Raw genomic sequence first — 21,206 nt, 5'->3', positions numbered from 1 at the left:
GTGTGTATGCTTGCGTGTGTGGAACATTACTCTTGTTCTAAACGTCTGGATTCCCCTCTACCCTTCCCCGCGGAGTAGCCAGCCAGAGAACAAACTCCGGCTTACCTCTCCATGTTTTTATTAAAAGTATCTCTCTTTCTTTCTCTCTCTCTAGCTTTGATGACAGCCGTTCAATTTTAAGCCGGTGTCACACTGCTTATATATCCTACAAAAATCAGTCTGCATACAGAATCGAACGTGAGTCACCGCGAGATCCTTGCTTCGAATGCCGCATGGTCATGAGTTCAGGGAGGAAACTTGACAGCGGCATTCGAACCACGGATACTGCGGTGACTCGTGTTTGCAGACTGTCTTCTTGTATGATGTGTGAGCAGTGCGACCCCGGCTTTACGATAAAAACAAGGGAGGGAAGGAGTGACGCATGGTGAATTGTTCGTGTGTATGCGGGGCGCAAGCTTGTCCGCTTCTGGCGCAGGGGTTTCGGTGGCGTTAAAACGTCGTGCTCTGATTGGCTCTGATCGAGGGTTGGCCTCAATGTTAGCCGCCTTGAGGTCTACCCACTATCCTTCCAATCGGAGTCAATGAGAGCTCAGCGTTCTGACGGCATCGCAACCCCCGCGCAAAAAGCAGACGAACTTTTTGTCTGCAAAAAGCAAACGGAAGGCGGGGCCAGTCCGGGGCATCTTTTCACCCCGCAGTCAGTCAGATTGCGGCATTATGCCATAAGAATGCCGACGAACGAATCACGAAGCAAGAAGCGTGAACCTAAAAGGTCGCGCCCTTCGTTTCGCTGTGGTTATTAGCGCGGAGATGTTTTGGTGGCGCCCTCTTATGGTTTCCTTTCCCGACGTCACGACCAGGATTTGCCTCGCCGCGATTGGCAGGATTGGATTTTGCCTAGCCGTGATTAGAATTTATTCTTATAACAACTCAAGTGTAGCTCGTTTGACCAAGTATATTCGCTGTCCGGAAGAAGAATTTGCCTCGCAGCGAACCGGCCATTCGGTATGCATTCTAATAATACAGGAAGCAATTGCTTTGGCCAATCGCGAACTTCGACAACAGTGACGCTCTTGGTCGCTCTCGTCGCTAATATGCCGTCTTCGTGCTAGTTTCATATTTTTAGATGGAATTGTGTTTCCTAGCGACATCCGACCTCTCTTCGCCCTCTATACTGCACCCTTGAGTCCAGTTAGAACGTACCCTATGCTCTACGCTCCTTTGATGGGATCAGTTACGTTTCCGCCAAGGAGGGCCATCAAGCGAACGCGTTATAAACACGGACAAACGGCAATAAAAAAAAAAAAAAAGTGTTTTTGAAGTTTGTCCAGAAAGAGTGGGTGTAGGGTATATCTTGCGTTTTTGTAAAGGGCAGATGTGCATCCCTGCTTTCCGAAAGAAAGTCCCGCGAGAGCAGCACTGCAAGCGAGCTAAGGAACATCGAGTAGAATAAAGGATGGTCGTTTCCACCCGAACGGTCGTTAAAAGCGAAGGAAAAATCCTGGTCTGACAGAGGGCTTGCCCCCTCCGGGGCTTCGTGATTTGCGTCGCAGTTGCCCTCGTTTTTTTGGGGTTTTTTTTTTGAAGACGAGGACGCTCGATGTGGGCTCCCTCGGGGTTGGCTGTCTGGACAGCGTGCTAAAAACGCGCAAGGACTAACATAGCCCGGAGCGAAGGACGTCCAGAAGCATACGAGGAGACAAAAAGAACCTGACGTCCTCCCGAACGGGCTCTCCTGCTCAAAAGTTTTGTTGTTCTTTTATGGAACTTTGACGTGATAGCCTCGCTGTCCCGTCTATATAATCCCTCTCGGTCAACGCTCGACCGGCGTGCGGCTCACGTTGACTTTAACGTGACCCTCCAGGGAGGACAAGAGTGAATTGCGATGAGAAATACCGCCCCGGGCGAGCCTCAGGTGCCACATCCAATAGCGTGGACGTGGAGTTTTGTTTGTATACCCTTAAGCTTTGTACGAGTCATTCGCCGCGATGTCTATTCGTCGATTGCAGTAATTGGATTTCCGAGTGTATTGCGAGAATGCGGATGGACTGATATATGTTAAAGGTATTGGGAGGGGACCCAGGAGTCTCGCCCCAAGCGGATAGGTTGGCGACTAAACCCACAGGGGCTCAACAGCAACGTGAATTATTTTTTATGTGTTTCTGACGCAGCGCCTGGCTGACGTAGCCGAGCGCTGCGTCAGCATTCGACAGAGGCTCGTGATCCAACCTGAGCACGAGCAGGGGTTCGTGTTCAACTTGGATCTCCTCTCTAACAAAGGAAATACACTCCGCGGCATGGTTAACGCGAACGAGCCATCGTCGTGTTTTTCTTCCTGTTTTTCTTTCAGCAGTGAGGGATTCTCCTAAAAGCTTCCATGGTGGTGAAAAGGGCTCAGTTGGCGTAGTAACACAACTGGTAAATGTTGAGGCCCGCCACTACCCGTTAGAAGTAAAATACGGAAAAGCGCCGATGTCATTTTCGCGCGAACGGTGTCGCGCAGTGCCCATGGCTGCATTATGGGCAATGAAAGCACTACGTCCAATGGAGTATTCGCTTTGCAACGAGGACCTATGTGAAACAAAAACGGTGTCTAACTGTGGTTTTTCACGCTGAAGGAAATCCTTTGCCGCAAAGCACGCGCGATGCGTCCTCCTGACGACATCGAAAAGGCGTCGGACACCGGTTTGCGCGCCGAGCGTACGAACCCGCGGCACGACACGACACGAAATTCCAGCTGAGTCGCTATTGTGTCGCATACACGCTTTCATTCTGTACACCTTTCTTCCCGACGGCCATTGTTTCCTCGTGCGATCCGGGGAAAACATCTTGTCGGGGCGTGCACGCACGCACGGTATAGCGGATTTCCCTCCGCCTTTGCCGAATTTAATTAGTTCCGTGTTTACTCTCAAGAACTCGCCCTAATTGCGAGGAGCCCGGCTATCTTGGCCTCCTTCCTCTCGGCTTGACTCGAAACTCTACCCTCTAATTAAAGCAATCGTGGAAACACGAGACGCTCGGAGCACCATACGTTGGTAGGGCGAGGAAACAAAGAAACGGGGAAAATGACACAAGAGAGACAGGAAGGGGGTGCTGATCAGAAAGAAGGTGAGCGCGCTTTAATGAAAAGTCGCGCTAATTAACTATCGGCGGGGCGAAAGCAGGTTTCGCTTCTTTCTTACTATTTTTTTCCCCCCGTTCTGTCCTTACTTTCGTCCTCCCGGTAAGTTCGGCTTTCACTCCAGCCTTCGTCGTCGTTGTCCTTGCCGCATTCAATGCCTTCCACCCAATTCGCTACTCTAGTTTCGCTCCCGCACCCCCTCCCCCTCGAGCGTTCGAGATGCTTCAGCATTGAAGACTTAATGAACCTGTCCTCCCCGCTCCGAATAGCTTAGCTCCCCTGGAAGCTTAGGCCTAAATCCGCGAGGATACAGAAAGAATGTAAAACTAGAAGAAAAGAGCGGAGAGGGCTCGAGCGGGTAGTTCGGCTGGAGACTGTCCTTAATGGGCACGATTCATCCCGAGCGCCCCCTGGCGTTCATCTAAATTAAGTTGGCCGGACCGTTAGGCAGCCGGCTCTCGTCGTCTTTCCCTCGGCACTGGGGGGAGGAGGCTGGCGCGTACACCGTCTCACCTCCTTTCGATGGACCGCAGAGAACGCTGGGAGTCATCGAAGCCCGTCCAATGCCGTGTGACCGTCCGTTCATACCTGCAGCGCAACGCTACATCAGCGCTATTTGTCAGCGCTGCAAAATAGCGCGGACCTTGTTGACGAAGCGCTCACTTCGCGCTCTGCTAGTGCTACAGCGCTGATACAGCGCAGCGTCAGTGCTGAATTACTTTCAAGTCAGCGCTGAATCAGCGCTGTTCGTATAGTGTTGACTCAACCCTGCAATGTACAAAATGCCCAAACAATGGTTTGTTTTTTTTTTTTTTTTTTTTTTTTTTTTATTGCGAAATTGAACGACGCATTGCCGAACGAACATTCTCCGCCCAAATGTAACGATAGCGGTTTGAACAACCAGATGCCAGTTTCAGCGCCAACCGTCGTTTCATTCGAAAGTCATAAGTGACATTTTGAGATTTTCAACGGGAAAATTGCGGCCGACGGAGTCTCTGGAATATATAGAGCTCTACGGCACAAGCTACAGGAAACGGGCCGAAAATGGGCCCCATTTTACCATTTTATTTTTTTCACAAAATCACTTATAAACTTTGAATAAAATTACTGAACGTGCTGAGACTTTGTGGGGATGCGTTCTTTTTTTTAGATGAAAAACGAACACTATTTGTGTGTGTGTGTGTGTGGGGGGGGGGGGGGGGGGGGGACACGCTGCACGGGTGAGCCGGCCTTGAGTGTCACGTGACTCTCGCGAGGGGTGCAGCGACGTATGGGGCGCGTAGTCACTTTGTAGGTTCATAGCGCCGGATTGGTCGGGATGGCTGGTCTCGAGACCACCTATACAAGAATCGAAGTCCGTGCGGCTCGAATTTGGACGCCATCACATTGAGATTCAGCCAAATACAGATTTAACACAAGAGTGCTGCGTCATCATTCGGGTGGGCCTCGTGTCCAATCAAGGCATCCGATTCCAAATACCGAGCTGACGTCACCCGACCGTGTCGACTCTCCGTGGACGAAGAAGGAAGCTATTCGCGGGCCTCAGTTATTTCTTCTTTACTCCGTTCACCGCTAAACGGACTGTCCGGTGGAAGGTGCTCGGTCGACCAGCAGCGATACATCTATATTTCGCCGCGCGTGATCATGCTCTCGACCATATGCTGCGATGAAAAGGAGGAGGTTTGATCGGTCCGGCGAGCGCGTCCACCGCACCGACTGCTTAAGCCCGCACGCCCACTGCTCGTACCGCATACAAAAGACACAATGTTCGCTGCGGGCATCATGACAAAAAAAAAAAAAAGTCTGCGGCACATTTTGAGCAACCTCGTAGCATGTTTACTTGTATGTTTCTAATACGTCAGTTTTTGTATACCGACCAGTGTCGCAAGAAGCGTCCTCCAAGAAAGAAAAATGGCTCAGACGCTGTCTGCAGGCGGTCTTTTGAGCACTTGCTACCGCGGGCTCGTAGTGTCCACTGCGGTCCGTGTTAAGGGTGAAACAGAGTCTATACAGTATAGGTGCGTACGGCTCAGCGGCTCAAGCCCTCTTCCCTCCTCGGAGGCCGGTCAGGTAGACGACGCGCAGGGGGCGGGCGACCCGCGGCGACCGTGTGTGTCGTCGGCGGAATACTTTGCCCGATTCGGACGGCGTGTTCAAAATCGGGGCGATTAAGCGGGCCTGGCTCTAATTCGCCGGGCGGAACTCATTAACGCGCCAGGCTCTACGAGTCGACGTCGAACGGGCAGCGTTCTGCCGCTCAGCCGGCTTAATCAGGGGACGGGCCGACTGGCTGCCGCCTCGAGTGCGCCACGCTGACTTCATTAGGCCGCCGAATGCGCGGTTTCGCTCCGTGCGCGTCGCTGCGACAGCGCTTTCCCTCGTGCGTCCGTGCGTGCGCGCACACTCACCTGTGTGTGTATGTGTGTGTGTGTATGTGTGTGTGTGTGTGTGTGCGTGTGTGTCTATGTGTGTGCGGGCGAGAGAAAGAGTGTGACTGAATGTGTAACGTTTTCCCGCGTGTCTGCGTGGTAGAGAGAGATTGTACGTGAACGTCTCTTTCATGTGTGGGTACTTGTGTGTGCTTGAATGTTTGAGAAATTTACGTGCGTGTTTGTTTGCACGTGTGTCTATTTGTGCGTTTGTACCTGTCTGAGAGGGAGGGAGAGGGAGAGAGAGAGAAAGAAAGGAGAGATTGTACCTGTGTGCTTATTCGCACGAGTGTGTACATGCGTGTGTTTCTGTCTGTGTTTCTGTGTATACGTAGCATCTTCTCTCGTTCACTATATATTCAGCGGTTTCGACTGTGACGCACGTGCAGTAAAGATTGTTTTACCCACGGGGAGGGCATGACGTCAGCCACTTAGCTTTCCAGAGCCATTCTCCGGTGTCACGCGCCCCTTTCTCGCCCTCCTCGCCAATTTCCCTTCCACATATAAACCTCACGTGACCACGGAATGGTACATGATTACGTCCAGAAGCGGAGTGGCATCAGGTTTTACCGTGCTTCTGTTCATGAGGGCGGCAGCTGAACGCGCCCGCTGCGTTTTATTTGGTCGTGTCACAATAAATTCGAGAAATTATGTTTTTTACACTCAGTTATCATCGTGCCAGTGGATACCAGCGTTCTAACGGTGTGCGTAACTTCATTTAGCTTGATAATCGTGTTTCTGGCATCTAAAGAAATTTAAATGCTTGGAAATTTTGATAGCGATAATTTTCTGCACGCCCGTGTGAGACACTTTGTGGAGCGCACACAGTCACACAAGTTCACGATACGGTTGGGGGTGTTCTTAGTGTGCATCGCAACCAACATTGAACCATGCAGTTGGGTTTGACCAGGGGTGAATGAATATATATCGTGACCAACGTTGAACCAGCTCAATTTCGACTTGGCAGGGGCACACCTTGCACGACTGTCGAATTCATCGGATTTGAAGCGAATGATATTTTACTTCGATAAAGTCCAGTCGCTGTTGTAACAGAAAGCCGAAATCAGTTTGAGCAGCTCAGTGGCTCTCGCAAATCTAAGAGAACCGCTTATAAGGTCAGGTTACTGCGAAGTTCATTACGTAATTTAACGGGGGCGTGCCGGTGGACAAAACTCGTCGCGAATGGTTTCTTCACACTGCAAAGCTCCATCTTGTTCTCGGCAACGCGACACACTTTCGTTTACTCAAACTGCTCAGCGACTCGGCTCATCCTCTCGTCGTGGTTCATCTTCCACTCATCAGGCTGTCGCACGTCTCGCCGGTCTTGCCCTACACGCTGCTCTCGTTAAACCTACGCAGTCGGAGCGAGCGCCGTACCCTGGCGCGCAGAGCTGACAAATCGCGGACCACGTCCGCTCCTCGAGTTTTGTTTGATAAAACCTCCCTGACGCGCGACGAACCGCGACGAGGTGATCGCGGTCTGTCGTCTGCTCCTCGGGGCCTCGCCGCCACGGCCTCGTCCGCCTCGACTTCGCTTCACTCACGTTAACCCTGCCGGACGGAAGCGAGCGCAGTGCTACGGCCACATCCCATAGAACCGATGACCCAACTCGCATGTGACAGGGTCACGTGCACCCCACGTGGGTGCAAGTATCGTTTAAACTTTGTTAAGGCTGGGCATAAAAATGTCACGTGATGTCCTCCGTGTTGTTTTACCGATAGAGGGTGAAGCACAACGAAGGCTACTGGCACTGCCTTACAACTTCTGAGCGGGAAAAATCGATTGGATACCACTTAGCTTCTCATTGGCCAAAATCTTCAAGTTTAGTCACCTCTGTTCTGGAGACATTTTCTTGTTTGTTTGACGTGGGCCAACACTGCTTTCAGAAGAGGCGCGCCCATAGCACATTCGAAGCCTGTTGACTTCCAAAAAGGCAAATCTGCAAAAAAAGGCCGATAAACACTTCGCCCCACTACTTGTACACTTACCTATACTAAATGCACGAGCTTGTGTTTTCCTTCCAATATGAGATCCGGAAATTATTACTGCTCACTGAGATTATAAGTGTGCATTGCGCAGTCATAATCTCAGTGTTCCTTGTCGGCTAGAATCTAGCATTACTGCGTGATAGAGCAATGCGCCAAATTGTAGCGGTTGTGTTGTTACGCTATTAATAAGAGAAAAAAATTGTAAATCACAAGAAGGGTTTTGAAAAAGGAGAAGGTACGCGATACCAAGTTGTAAACCCCTTTTTATTTCTCGACATAGGCTCCCCCGACATTGACACATTTATTCCATCTCTTTACCAGCGCCCCAACATCTGTCGTTTGGAATCATTTTTTCCACCTATTGTACTGCGCCTTCTGTCGCAATCTCAACAGGACGACCAGTTCGCTCCTCGTCAACACTATTTGAGCGCCCTTGAAAGAAATTTTTAGCCCAGCTGTGCGCCGTTTTCCACGATAAACGTAAAATAGGAAACATGTCCTCGTTAATGTATCTTGTAGGAAGCCCCTTTTCCCACTAAAAACGCACAGCCCCGTCGTCTTCTAGCGTACACCCCTCGGGCAGAGTCGCTGTTTTTAAACTGAGCTGCGCAAGTGTGCCACTGTTACCTAGTTACTGCGCAGTGAACGTCATGAAGTTCGATTGCGTTGCCACCTTTTGACATATTTGGAAACTAGCCACTACTTATATCGCATATTTTATAGACGCTTTGCAGCAGCTGCGCATGGACGCCGTAACTGACCTTCAGCTTTTGTTTCCTCTTATTTCGTTTATTTCACTTCACCATTACCATAGCAGGCCAGGTTATTGCCATATTAGACTCAACTGTGTCATTTTCTAAAGCATCGGCCTTTGTAGAGGATCGTCAACTACCGTTTCAGTTGCTCGGTATCTCGGTAAGACAAAAGAAGGTCAGCAATGGCGGCTATAATTTGGTGCGTGTGTAAAGCGTCTATATATGTTTGTGACTTACTGTCTTTCCCCTCGTAGAATATTGACGCTTCGTTTTAGGGCTCAGCTCCTAGGCGCCCCTTTTTGCGTATAGCGTCGTCGCCGTCGCCGTTGCTGTCGCCGTAACCGCGCGCGTTGCACTATGTGATGTGAGAGACCTATACACCAATTTGATTCCCCGCTAAATTTAGCGAAGAAACTGAATTGGTGTGTAGGTCTGTGATGTCCCATAATGCAACACTGCGCATTCAGTTTCCCCGCTAAATCTAGCGGCAAAACTGACGTCATAAGACCTCGACACCAATTCAGTTTCCCCGCTAAATTTAGCGAAGAATTGAATTGGTGTTGAGGTCACGTGGCGTCTCAGTTTTCCCGCCAAGTTTCGCGGGGAAACCGACTTTGTGTATGGTACATGACATGAAGTAAAGTGACATCATTTTCCACCCTAAATTTAGCGGGGAAACTGAATCGGTGTTGAGGTCACGTGACGCCAATTTTCTCGCTAAATCTAACGGGGAAACTGAATTTGTTAATATGTGACGTGGCACAAAGTCACGAGGCGCCACTGTCACCGTTAAATTTAGCGGGGAAACGGTGACGTCACAGGCCACGGCTTCACGAAATCCGGAGCAACTAGCCAAAAAAGTTTCACGTTGAAACAAACCTTGTGCGCGTTGCATGGTGTTTGTTTCAACGTGATCTTCTCACCTTCCTCCTGGGCCTACCCTCATACAAACGGTTCAGGTTCAGGAAAATTTATTTTGTTCCGGTTCAGTTCCGGTTCGATTAATTCGATCCGCGAACCGGTTCGCGAACCGGTTCGGAGCGCTGAACCGGTTCGCGAACCGGTTCGGAAATTATAAATGACAAATTGCAACATCCAAATAAATTACAAATAAAACATCTGAAATCATCACATACGAAACGGGATACATCGTAGTGTAAGGCTCAGGGATTTCTACCAGGAATGGTTTCTTTATGTGCACTCAAAGGTTACCTCACCGACGTTTACGCATTCGCACTTCATCTAATTGGGTCCGACGCAGTAGCTGTAAAATCCGCGACCTCCTTACAAACCCACTTACAAGTAGAACTCGCTAACTATCCCGCCACCTCGGCGTGTAAGCAATTGAAGGGACAGTGGGGAGAAAATACAGCTTTCTTTATTTGAACTAGCCTTCGGTAACTCAAATTAGACCCTTAAAGAAGTTTTCATTAAGCAAGATACGGAATATGAAAAACACTTCACCGAACGCAACGCCAGAAGGACGTAATAGGATAAATATTAAAATAGAAGAGTTCGCTGTCTCACAAATATGTTAGCTTCTAAGTGCCTATACGAAACCGGATGCATTATTATCAAACTCCACACCCTTTTCTTTTCTCATTCCGATGGAAGCAAGCTTCAAGAACTCGCGTGTTCTAGAAACGTGTTATGAAATGAGCACACAGCAGCATTTAGGATTTACGAGATTGTAGAAAAATGAAATCCCTTGACGCGATTTTTTTTTTGCACAGCCTTCCAATTCTCTTTCTTCCGTGCAAGCCGCGTCCAGCGCAATACTGGTTCCTATGTCAAGATTCATGGATGCAGCGTTTGTCAAGATTCATGGATGCAGCGTTTGTATTCCTAAGACTGAGTGGAGAAGAAAAATATGTAAGCGAGGTGTGTGTCAGTTGACGGCACTTAAAAAACAAATGGCATTGATAGCACATTCATTGTCAACAGCGCGTGGCCGAACCGTTTTGACATGAGCCGGTAACCGTTATTTTTTTTTCCGGTTCAGTTCCGGTTCGGGTTCATTGCGATAACAATATAACGGTTCGGGTTCGGGTTCAGTTCCGGAAAAAATACCGGTTCGGTTCCGGTTTTCGGTTCGGTTCGGTTCCGGTTCGACACCCTGATATATATATATATATATACATGGGCGGTTTCATTTGGATTCAGGCAACGAGGTGCAGTCGTATTTTTTATTTCACTCAAAATTTTTATATTTTGTGGCGCATGTTCAAAGAAGAACACTCATTTTTATTTTAATGTCCTTACATGTTTAGTTTCTGAGAAAAAAAATCTCAAAAAAGCGGGAAAGAACGACGGGGTTTTGACGATTGTCGTGTGTGGCGGTTTTAAATCACTCTCAATCTTAAAGTATTCAAAAGAAAGCGTCAATACTTTTTTTTAGTGTGATATATATGAAAGTAGGTAAAAGGACATTATAACTACTTTTTATTACTCGTCGCTGCAATCTTTGTAAAAATCCCCAAACATGCCTCCGCGAACAACTGTGACCAAAACTGCGTAATTCGCTTTTGAGTCGACTAATTTTAGTATCGCTTTTAAAATAATACCACGTGTAGAACTTTTCATTACCTTCCAAATTAAGCAAAGTTTGTGCCTTTATCATGTACGATAGTACTGAGAAATAAATTATGAAGCAGGATAAGGTTTTCACTTTTCGTTCAATTTCAGCACGCTGTATAAACTTTTTTTTTTTTTTGCGTTACATTTTTTTTACACCCTTCTTTTACCCAGAATACATTCCGTTAGAGATATATGTACTGGTTTTGACTTTTAAGCCTCTAAATATGCTAAAAATGATTCTGTTCTGTTATGAACATGAATTTCGCATTAAAAATATAAAATTTCGCATATAAAAATCTAGGTTTTGAATACGAAGTGTATTTTACTTTAATGTTTTACAATATTATACTTTGATGTTTTTAACGTTGTATAGATTACGTAGCGCATAGGGTTTATGCTTGACGCGTCTCCAATCATGGCACCGGCGGAAATTTTCTGAAAAGCCGATTTGGGCAGTTGCGATCTTATAGTGTTTAGACGTTTGGAATTGCAAACTTGTTATTATACGCCTAACGACATCAATGCCTTTTATATGATTATTTATTAAACGTCCCTTAGATTATTATAATAAAGAATAAAATATACAGATATAACCCATAAACCCACCATCAGCATTTGCTCTAGTTCAGCATATTTAGAGGCTTAAATACAAAACCAGTGCATATATATATATATATATATACAGGGATGGGCAAAATACATGCAAATATGTATCGAAATAAAAATACAAAATACTTCGTCAAAAATGTATTTAATTACAAATCTAATTACATTTCCAAAAAAGTATTTAAGTACAAGATACAAATACAACCAAATGTATTTGGTCTCCTCTAAATACTTTTCCAAATACATTCCTCAAAATTTGCACCAGCGACTTCAGGGCACCTGCAACGGTTTTCTGGGTATCTCATTTTAATTTTGCATCGCACACTCGGCAGTTAAACGCCGTTGACATATGTTCGACCGAGTACGACCGAGAGAGACCAGACCGGTGTTTAATGCTTTTGCGATCTCTTAGGACCAGCTCCGCTGCAGCGGAGCTGGTCCTAAGAAGCCGCGAGAGGCTTAGAAACCGGTCTGGTCTCTCTCGGCTTTACTCGGTCGCAAGAGTGTGAACGGGCCTTTAGTGTGCGAGGCTCTAGTAACGTAATAGAAATATAATCGCAAAAAAAAAAAATGTAATCAGCTTGGACGTAATAGGTGAAAAAAAGTACAGAGCTTCAAGCAGCTTTTTTTGTCGAATACATTTTGGTATAGACCAACAAAGAACCGAGACGACCAAGAGGCACAGCACTAGCTAGAGAATTTTGTTATTGTTGCAACTCGCACCAGTTACGAAAATCTGAACGATCCGCGTATTTAGACTGGTCCAGGCAAAAATATGGATGGAAATCAGGCTGGAAAGCATCACAAGTTGTCACAGGCACTTATTTAGCCAGTCTGCCTGTGAACGTCGATTTCGTCACTATTCTTGCCCTGGACTAGCACCGTAATCACAAAGTCACTAAACGCTTGTGCTTGATCGAGAGACAGTGCATTCGGTGCAGAACGTAGTTTTCTTCCTGCTCTGGACAGTGACAATAAATTTGAGGGATGTATTTTCGCCCACAAAATTGTATTTAATTACAATTGTATTTGAAATACCCACGTTTTAGTATATAAATACACACGTCAAATACATTACCCAATTTGTAATTAAATACTAATGCAAAATACACAAGGTATTTGAAATACGTCTTTCAAATACTGCCCATCTCTCTCTCTCTCTCTCTCTCTCTCTCTCTATATATATATATATATATATATACTTCTCCCTCAAATTATCTTCCACGATATATCACAGAACCAGCCTACCTCAAGAGCTGCGCTCTAATTTCGCATTACAGAGAAGCGTAAACGTTGTGTGTCTTACCTTTCACGGAGCTTGCTCGGTTAGGAACCGAACATTTTATCTAAACCTTCTTTACGCGGCCTCCTCGCGCTAACTAACGAACCCCAGCATTAACCACGGTTGTAACCGGCCCCCTTCGACACGCGTGAAACACGGTGGTACTTTCGGTAGCTGTTCGAGTCTATTCTCCGAACTAAATAAATCGCCTCATTGCAGTAAGAGGCCCTTGCGTACTGTTGCGTGGGGTTCCTCCTGTTTCATAGACCGGAATAAGCTAAGAGACTTACAGAGGGTTAGGCCTTCACAACAAAGGCGCAAGAAGAAAAGAAAAAAAAAATGGATCGAAGAAGGAAAGGACTCTCTCCAAAGACGCTAGTGTAGTGCAAGTATAAGGAACTATGTTGCTCGCGCTCTTCCTCCGTGAAGTTCGATAAATCGATGGCTGGGAGCCAGGCCCGCTTCCGATCGTCCTATCTGCTTTTGGGCCTCGGCTTTCTCGACAGACAGAACCGCGGGAGCTTCGAGTCCCGTCCCGGTGACCTCCCGCTTAAAAGTTACCGGCGCGAAGGGCAAACTCAACTCACAATATATTTATTTATTTTTTCTTGTTTTTTTTTATGCGAAAGCATTAACTATCCCATGAAGGGGAACCGGCAAACGTTAGTGGAGTGAGTTCAGTTTCACAGCTCCGCCTGCGACGTGGGCTCAGTGGCGGTCACGAGAACTAGCAGCGCTGCAGTCGAGTCTTGCTTCCGGATTGTCTAGCCCGCCAAGTTTGAATAGCAATACTTGAGTTTGGGCGAGTTGTTGATTCATACTAACATTTCACAGGGCAAGAAAACAGACGCACATAAAAATAAATTTCAAACACCCAAAGAAAGAACACTCACAATGCGCTCACTCTAATCTCTGTGGTGTATTACACTTCATCTTCATCATCTTTTTTTTTTGGTATTATACACATGGAAGTAAGAAAAAAAAAAAAGGAAGAAAAGAAAAAGGAAAGGGAGCTCTCAACGCAGCGGTAGGAGACAACGCGCGAGACTGGGAAGCAAGATCCGACAGCAGCGCCGCTAGTTCTCGTGACCGCCACCTGGGCCACTCGCCTCTGCAGGCGAGAATAGGGAGCTGCGAAACTGATCTTGCTCCACTAACGTTGGTGCCAGCAGCGTCTGTAAACGCAGAAAAAAAAAGAAACAAGTGAAAGAAATGCGCATTTTCCCATTGGCTGAGGAGAACGGCTGCGAGATGGCCATTGGCGCGGCTTCACGAAAGCGCGCGCTCGGCAACCTCGGCTATAGCCTCCTATATACCGACAAGGCCTGGCAAAATCGCCACGAGAAGCAGCCGCCGAAACGGAAAAGGTGGAGCGGCAGACAACGACTGAGTTTACGCTTGAGAGGATAGCCACGTGGCTGGCGCTCCGCTACGGCGAGACGCCGAAACACACTTCTCCCGAGCGAACAAGTGTGTTTCGGGTCCTCGCCGCTGCAAGAACTGTGCGCTGACGTCCAGGTTTCCCGAGAAATGTCTCTTTGATGCTCTGTGCTACCAGATCCTCGCGCTCCAGATCTGCGACAGGGCACTCCGTGGCTCCGTCGTCGAACTGCCAGGCCTTGTGAGTATCGAGCAGGCTATGCCTCGGTAGTAGCGAAACGTGGCCGTCCACGCCAGTGCACCGCAGACAAACTAAGGGAGCGGAAGAACGACATTCATGCTTTCGCATTCACAACTCATAAGCGCTTAAGTGTCCTTGGAATTTTTTTCTTTCCAACAGGAGAAGATTGGTGTTTACCCTGTGAGAAGACGACGTAACTGCTTTAATGCATGTGCGAAAGACGCTGCTCAGAAGTTCGTCGCTTTGTCGCTTGCTAGCTTTGGTTCGTAAAGCAAGGACGAGAGAGATAGACAGACGTACAGAGGGGAGGCCTTGCGTCACCTATACTCCTTTAACCTTTAAGCTTTGGGAACCAGTCCAATGCAATGGGAGTGCCACATGATATTCGGGAGGAACGTAGCGGGGTGCGTAGCTACGTGATACATTCACAGTGCTCGATTGGCTTCGGTGGCCAGTTAGCGTCCTCTGCCATCCATTGCATTGTGAAACGTAGTACAGCTAGTTGCGCAACGTTAGGTCCCCTCTATACTGAAAACTGAAAAGTAGTGAAAGTAGTTCTACGAGCCTATTTGCACGCGCTTTATCCGGTAAGGTTGAAGGCGGCAAATATACTCTGCGTTCTTTATACGTGCTGACACTTTCTTTGCGCGATGCACAACGAATATCTTTCACTGGCCTGTATGCGAGCCAACGCTCCCATGTTTGCTCCCTCCGAAAGCACGGAGGTTATACGCACATCGTCCGCTAGTTCTGCTTTTCGGTGGCCCCACGTAGGGTGCGCGCTCGTCGAAAGCAGGAGTGGAAGAAGGAAACGTGAAGAGCGAGGAGGGTCTGTTGTCACTAACTCATCACATAAAAAGGGGATGTAACTGAGATTGCTTAATTTCTTACAGTTCAACATATATAAAAACAAAAGAAAAAAAAGTTGTAAAACTCGTCGCTCAAAAAAAAAAAAAAAATTACCTACTGCAGAATAATTGGTAGACCGAGCATCCGTGAAATGCGCTCCGTTTCCTAAATTGCCCGATTTGCCTGTGGGGCAATAATTGAGGCAGCCTGACCTGCTCCTGCAGCAGCCCTGTTTGCGAAACGCGTTGACTCGCCAAATAGAATGTTCTTAAACGTGTACCCAGAGATTCGTTTACGGGATGTCGTCAGGCTCGAGCCCAGTGAGATTGCGACAGCCAGCACCGGTATCGAACTGACGGCTCCCTGGGGCCCATTTGCCGACGTGCTAATCACTGCTGCTTCGAGACGCGCCTAGTAACCGCGCCTCGTTAATCCTCTCAGTTTACAGGACAGGAAGGACACGCACACACAAAAAGAAAATAACTATTGTTGTTTCTTTCTGGCTTTAGAAGTTGCACCAGATATTGTCACTGATATATAGATGAGATCGTCGGGGGAAAAATAAATAAAATAAAGCCTGAAATATATACCTCTATAATAATTGCCCGCCACCTGGTGGCTGGTCCGCCAAAAAGACCAGTTACAAGGACTGCAGCGCACTCCGCGGCACTGAAAAGAATTCTGGGAACTGACTGTAGAGAACCGGCTGTAGCAGACGACCGAAGCGACGCCGGAGAGAGCACGCGAGCAATTGCTCGCAATTGCAACGGTCGCGCTACTACCCCTCCCCCCACTCCTTATCTTTCTTTCTCTCTCTATATATATACAAATATTTGGTGCAAGTGATAGATAGGAGAATACAGAACTTTCCCATACTTCATTTCGCGCTTTGCGAGCTGCTGCGTTTTCGGATTCTTGCAGTTTGTCTTTTGCGCGATGCCACAATATGTTGAACATGCGCTCAGAGCACGTATTGAATATGAGGGCTGTATCGGCCTTTGGTTTGATTTCGATCCTAATCCTTGGGTGTTTGTTAACTCGGCTTGACACTTTGGTTCAGTCACAAGCATAGCACTGGAAGCGATGCCCAAAACATAATCAGTGTTGCTTGATTTTTTTAAGGGTTTATTTTTAAGAACATTTAGTCGTAGAAAGTCAGCCCTGGCCAAGCCAAGAAGTGTTGCTGAAACATTGTCAGAGTCCATGAAATCTATGACGAAATGTTACTTCTTGCGCAAACTTTCTTTATCACGTGTATTCGCACGAAACAGATAAGACTTTTTCAGTGTGCGAATCATTACATTGTAACAGATTTTTTTAAAATATTTTTTTGGCATAGCTAAAAGCCTTAAGCAGTACTGTGGAACATGGATCGCTGTTTCTCTGTGTCGGATAGTGCAAAAATATAATCCTGCCGAATTTCGATTTAATTCTGATTCTAATAGAATTTGTAAATGTCAAGCAGCATTTTACATGAAAACAAACAAACATGTTCTTTGCGTTCTGACCGCTTCGTAGATAACAGGACTCCCTGGAAAGTCGTTTTAAAAACACATTGTCGTCACGAGTGATGCATGGTGTTCATTACGCCGTGTGTAGTTTACATCAAATCGCTCTACCGCTATCTCTATACGCTGCCATGGCTATGGGCACCGGTCCGTCGCGCATGGGCTCGGAGCTGTGGGTTACTTAACGTCGCGTTAAAAGAGCGTTTGTCGTATAACGACGCGGATGATGAAACCGGCTCGTTCCGCTACGCACAAAGACCTGCAATCTATCGTCGTATATTTATGCTCTTGTTTCTATTTTTATTTTATCTACGCAGAGTTCTCGGCTTTGCTGACTGGCCGCGGCGTGTACCCCGCGGTCCGCACAACGGTTGTGGCGTCGGGTTACCTTACGTACATCAAGAAAGACCTCCACATCGGCATCTACCACAACAGGTGAGCGCTCGTTCGTGGGTGTCTGCTCCCTTGTCGTTCTAAAGAGGCCTCCCTCAAATCACACCGTCAATTCGTTTTGTTTGAGGTGGGCGAAACATTACCACATGATTTTGAGTTAAATTGGTGATGCAACAAGTTTTGTGCTTTGCGCTAATACCGCTTAGAACGAAACCCTGACGTTTACAACCAATGGAACGCGCTTTCGTTGTTCTCCCCACGCAATTAACGTCGCAGAAAAAAAATTAAAGAAAAACGAGCAGCGTTCGCCTGCTCGTTTTTGCAGCCAGAGCAAGCGGCCACGTGACCTGGAGCCGATTATATGCCGCCAATGTTTATCATAGCCACGCGCTGAGGTTGGCAAAGCACAGGACACGCGCTGGGTCCAGTCATTATTAGAGTTCGGCTATTACCGTCATTGCGGCGACTGGACACGAGCCACTACCCGAATTCTTCTCGAGCAATCGATTGTCACGAGCCCAAATATAGAGTGCTCAGGCAATGCTCGGGATCAATCGTTCAATCTATGAGCCGCATTCAAATGTCGTCACTGGGGGACTATGCCGACACTGCGACCCCCACTCGACGTCATCAAGTGTTGGGATGGAGAGACTGAAAGAAATCACCTGCTTTTATTCTTGAAATTACACCGTAACAGGTTTCTTGGTTGCGTGCGAGTACACTTGGGTCCCACTAGTAACAGTAAACTCGTGTAAAGTGAACATCCCAATTGAATATCGTTGTACCGCCCTTTCGTTGTAATCGCGTGCTCGTCTCGCTGTAAAACACACACGCACAAACACACTCTCTCTCTCTCGCACACACACACACGCACACACACACGCACACATCTTATATGTGTGGTATATATTACTATTTATACGAATTCGAATAAAGAAAAGAAAAATATTCGGAGAGTGTTGCTACGAAGTCGGCACTCCAGCTCTAATGAACGGTCCACGCTCTAAGGAATCTGTAGCGTCTGCTTTCCCACGAAGCATTTGGGAGAGGTAATCGGTGCAATCCACAGAGGGAACTCGGCGATTAACAAAGTTTAACACGCTAAGTCTGTTTCTTTTTCCCCAACAAATATTAAAGAAAAAAACAAAAAAAAACAGGAAACATGAGTGATAAGTTAAGTTAGTGATAGATGCACAAGTCAGCTACTTGTTTACATACGCATCGTATAGATTAAGGCAATCCAATCCTTTCGGCTACGCCGTGACGTTCGGGCTTTCGCTCCAATCAGTTTTGCACGTGTTGGGGAAAACAATATGGTCAAGTAACAATTAAATTAATTGTGCTCCGATATTTTGTTTACAACGTTATTAAGAACCTTTCTGTGAAGTAGGGTATGTACCCACGGTGTATACACGTATGCAGAAGTAAACTTTGCTTGAAATGTGGCATTTCTGATTGGCCGAAGCTTCTTGATAAAACACACACAAAAAAGAATACACGCTAAACATAACAGCAAAAAAAAAATGTATATCTAGCAAAGTTTGGGTGTTTTAAGGTTCCTAAATTTCTTGATTTTGTGGCACTTGCCAGGTACCGGTTTTGAAATCAGATGCCGTATCACTTTCCCTAACACTCACCGCTTCCCAACTGCAGCGCGGTGGCGTCGTGTATACAAGCCTCCGTAATACCTCGTGGACAAGTTCCTTGTTTCTGTCTGTATGTTCTGTATCGGGGCAGCTTATGCAAGCACTCGGTGAATTCCGACCCAGGTATTTTTCTGAACACGGCGGACGCCTCGGTTGCTAGGGTCATCTGTGCAAACTCAAGTATCGGAGAGGGGACTTCCTCCTTCCCATCTTCTTTAACTAGTTTCTTTATTGTGAGTCTAGAAACATTCCGAGTTTCATAGAATTTACATGATCCGAACTGTTGATCATCCGGATTATCAAGAGGTAAATTATAATTGGTAACTTACGAGTGAAGTCGAAAACTTTATCACCGGCGCTATCACCATCACCCCGCAACAGCCGCGCCCAGTCGCCAATGCCTAACGCCGGTCCTTTTGAGAGGTGTACGTCCTTGGCTGTACCCCGTCTTACGTTAACTTGGCTAACGCGAGGGCTAGGTCCCAGGGGTCCAATCAGCACGTGACTGTACTCTATCTCAGTCACCAGTTTCATGCGGTGCTGTCGAAGCCACTGGCAGGAGAGCAAGGAAAGCCGCTTTTGTACAAATTTTGAGTTACAGGCTGATCCAGAGAGGGGCAAGGGCGACTGAGACACACTAAAAAGGGTTAGAGGGGACTTCCTCCTTCCCCTCTTCTTCAACTGCTTGGTTTACTCTCTCGCCCTTCTGTCTTTTGTAAAGACTGTCACGTGCCTCGCGTCCTTCGCTTTTGATTAGGGAGTTCGTAGATGGTTTTCGCCGTCCCGCAACGCTTTCCGCAACCCGCTACGATACCCGGAACCCTGCAGTCAAGGCCATCGGCGCGCAGGCGCAGTAGCGGCTTCTTCGTTGCGAAGGGCTTAGCGGAGGGGGAAACGCGGTCTACGGAAACTCCTCGCAAAGCTACGGTGACAGGTGACACGAACTGTAACCGTAGCTTTCAGGAGGACGCTTAAAGGGACCATAAAGGCAATTTAATTTGTTTTTTAAAGGTGGTGTTTTGGACACATTGGTGTCCTGGCATGCCTTTGTTTCTTTTTTTCTAAACTTTTATTTGAACTTCTTTTTTTTTTTTTTTTCAGAACTTTGTGATTTTTAGTTTTGTGCCTGGAAATAAATTTGCGAAACCGAAACAGACATTCAGATTTTTTTTCTTTTTTGCCTTTGAACAGGGAAGTGACGTCGAGGAGCACTGTCGGTATCGGTAGGATTTAGTGGCCGCTCGGTGCGGTTCCCGTGGCGGGTTATAGGAGTGTACGACGGTCTGTGAAGGAAACCTGGAAGAAATGGACGACGACGCCGCGCTTGTAGACGAGTTTGAGCTCCCGTTCAGCGACCTCACGCCGACTGAACGGGACGTGCTGCTCAAGACGCGGAACTCTGGATTTACGCTTTACGAGGGCGCCCCAGACTGCCACCGACTCCTGGGTCGCCGCCTCAGAGCTACTCTCCGGCCTACTCGCCGCCGCAACGCCGTTACGGGAACACAATGCGCAGTCTACAGCACATAAACGCGGCATGATTGAAGAGACGCCAGTTTGCAAAGCGAAATAAGAGTCAAAACGCGGGCGAGCTAGTGAACAATCATAATTAAGAAATAAGCCTTGAGACAAGGAAACAAAAATCTTTCAACCTTTCCACTCCGGTGAAGGAGGAAGAACAGCGGAGCTGTACTATGTGCCGCCATCTATAAGCGACGGCGGCAACCAGACAATCAGCAAGCCGGTTGTCTGGTTGCCGCAGTTGCTTATAGGTGGCGGTAGCTGTCCAGAGGGTTGTGTGAAGATTTATCTGTCCACAGACACGGAACTGGGGAAACTAGCCCTTAACAGCTCCGCAGTAAAAACGGACATACACACCACGGTCTCATAACCAGCATCGCATACAGCTGTCATTTTTTTTTTATTAGAACAGAAAGATAGAGAGAACAGAGAGTTAAGCCAAGGAGTACCCTCGACTGGCTACTCTGTTAGGGAATGGGGAAAATGATAAAAGGCTGTCAGAAGAGGAGGGAAAAGAGAGGGAGAAGTGGGACACACACTTCGGCGTAAACGCCCACACACATTTCAACTGGCGACGTCCCTTTGTTCGGGCAGTCAGAACACTTTCATCGTCACAGAGTCACACTCACATTCATGGTCATCAGTCACAGTCACAAATATATTCATAGTCACTAATATTCATAGAGCAGCCACTGTCACAGTTATCGTTAGGATAAAAATTATAACCAGGTTTTATCGCAAAAGTCTCTCTACCAGGCCTGTATTTTCAAGAAATGCTTAAATGCTCTTCAAGGCCTTGCGATGGAAAAATGGCGACGGCTAGTGGCCTAAAATTGATAATATGCTCATGTCGTTAGTAGGGTGACTTGGCATAAAATTCTGGAGCTCCGCACGTTCAGTGTTGTAGAG

General features: G+C 47.2%; 1 protein-coding gene across 2 annotated transcripts in view; it reads left to right on the top strand.

Annotated features, from left to right (window-relative positions):
- The window catches only part of LOC8027854 (dorsal-ventral patterning protein Sog), a 370,069-nt gene that overhangs the window by 257,003 nt on the left and 91,860 nt on the right, over nt 1-21,206 (top strand). For both annotated transcript variants that reach the window (XM_040217931.3, XM_042290868.1), the window contains exon 5: nt 17,055-17,172. In XM_040217931.3, the coding sequence (XP_040073865.1) occupies nt 17,055-17,172 (118 nt within the window). The remainder of the gene's footprint in view (nt 1-17,054; nt 17,173-21,206) is intronic.

This window comes from Ixodes scapularis, unplaced genomic scaffold (assembly GCF_016920785.2).
Source record: "Ixodes scapularis isolate PalLabHiFi unplaced genomic scaffold, ASM1692078v2 PGA_scaffold1__304_contigs__length_218370807, whole genome shotgun sequence".
NCBI classification, from domain to species: Eukaryota; Metazoa; Arthropoda; class Arachnida; order Ixodida; family Ixodidae; genus Ixodes; species Ixodes scapularis.
This window is presented reverse-complemented; position numbering and strand designations above follow the sequence as displayed.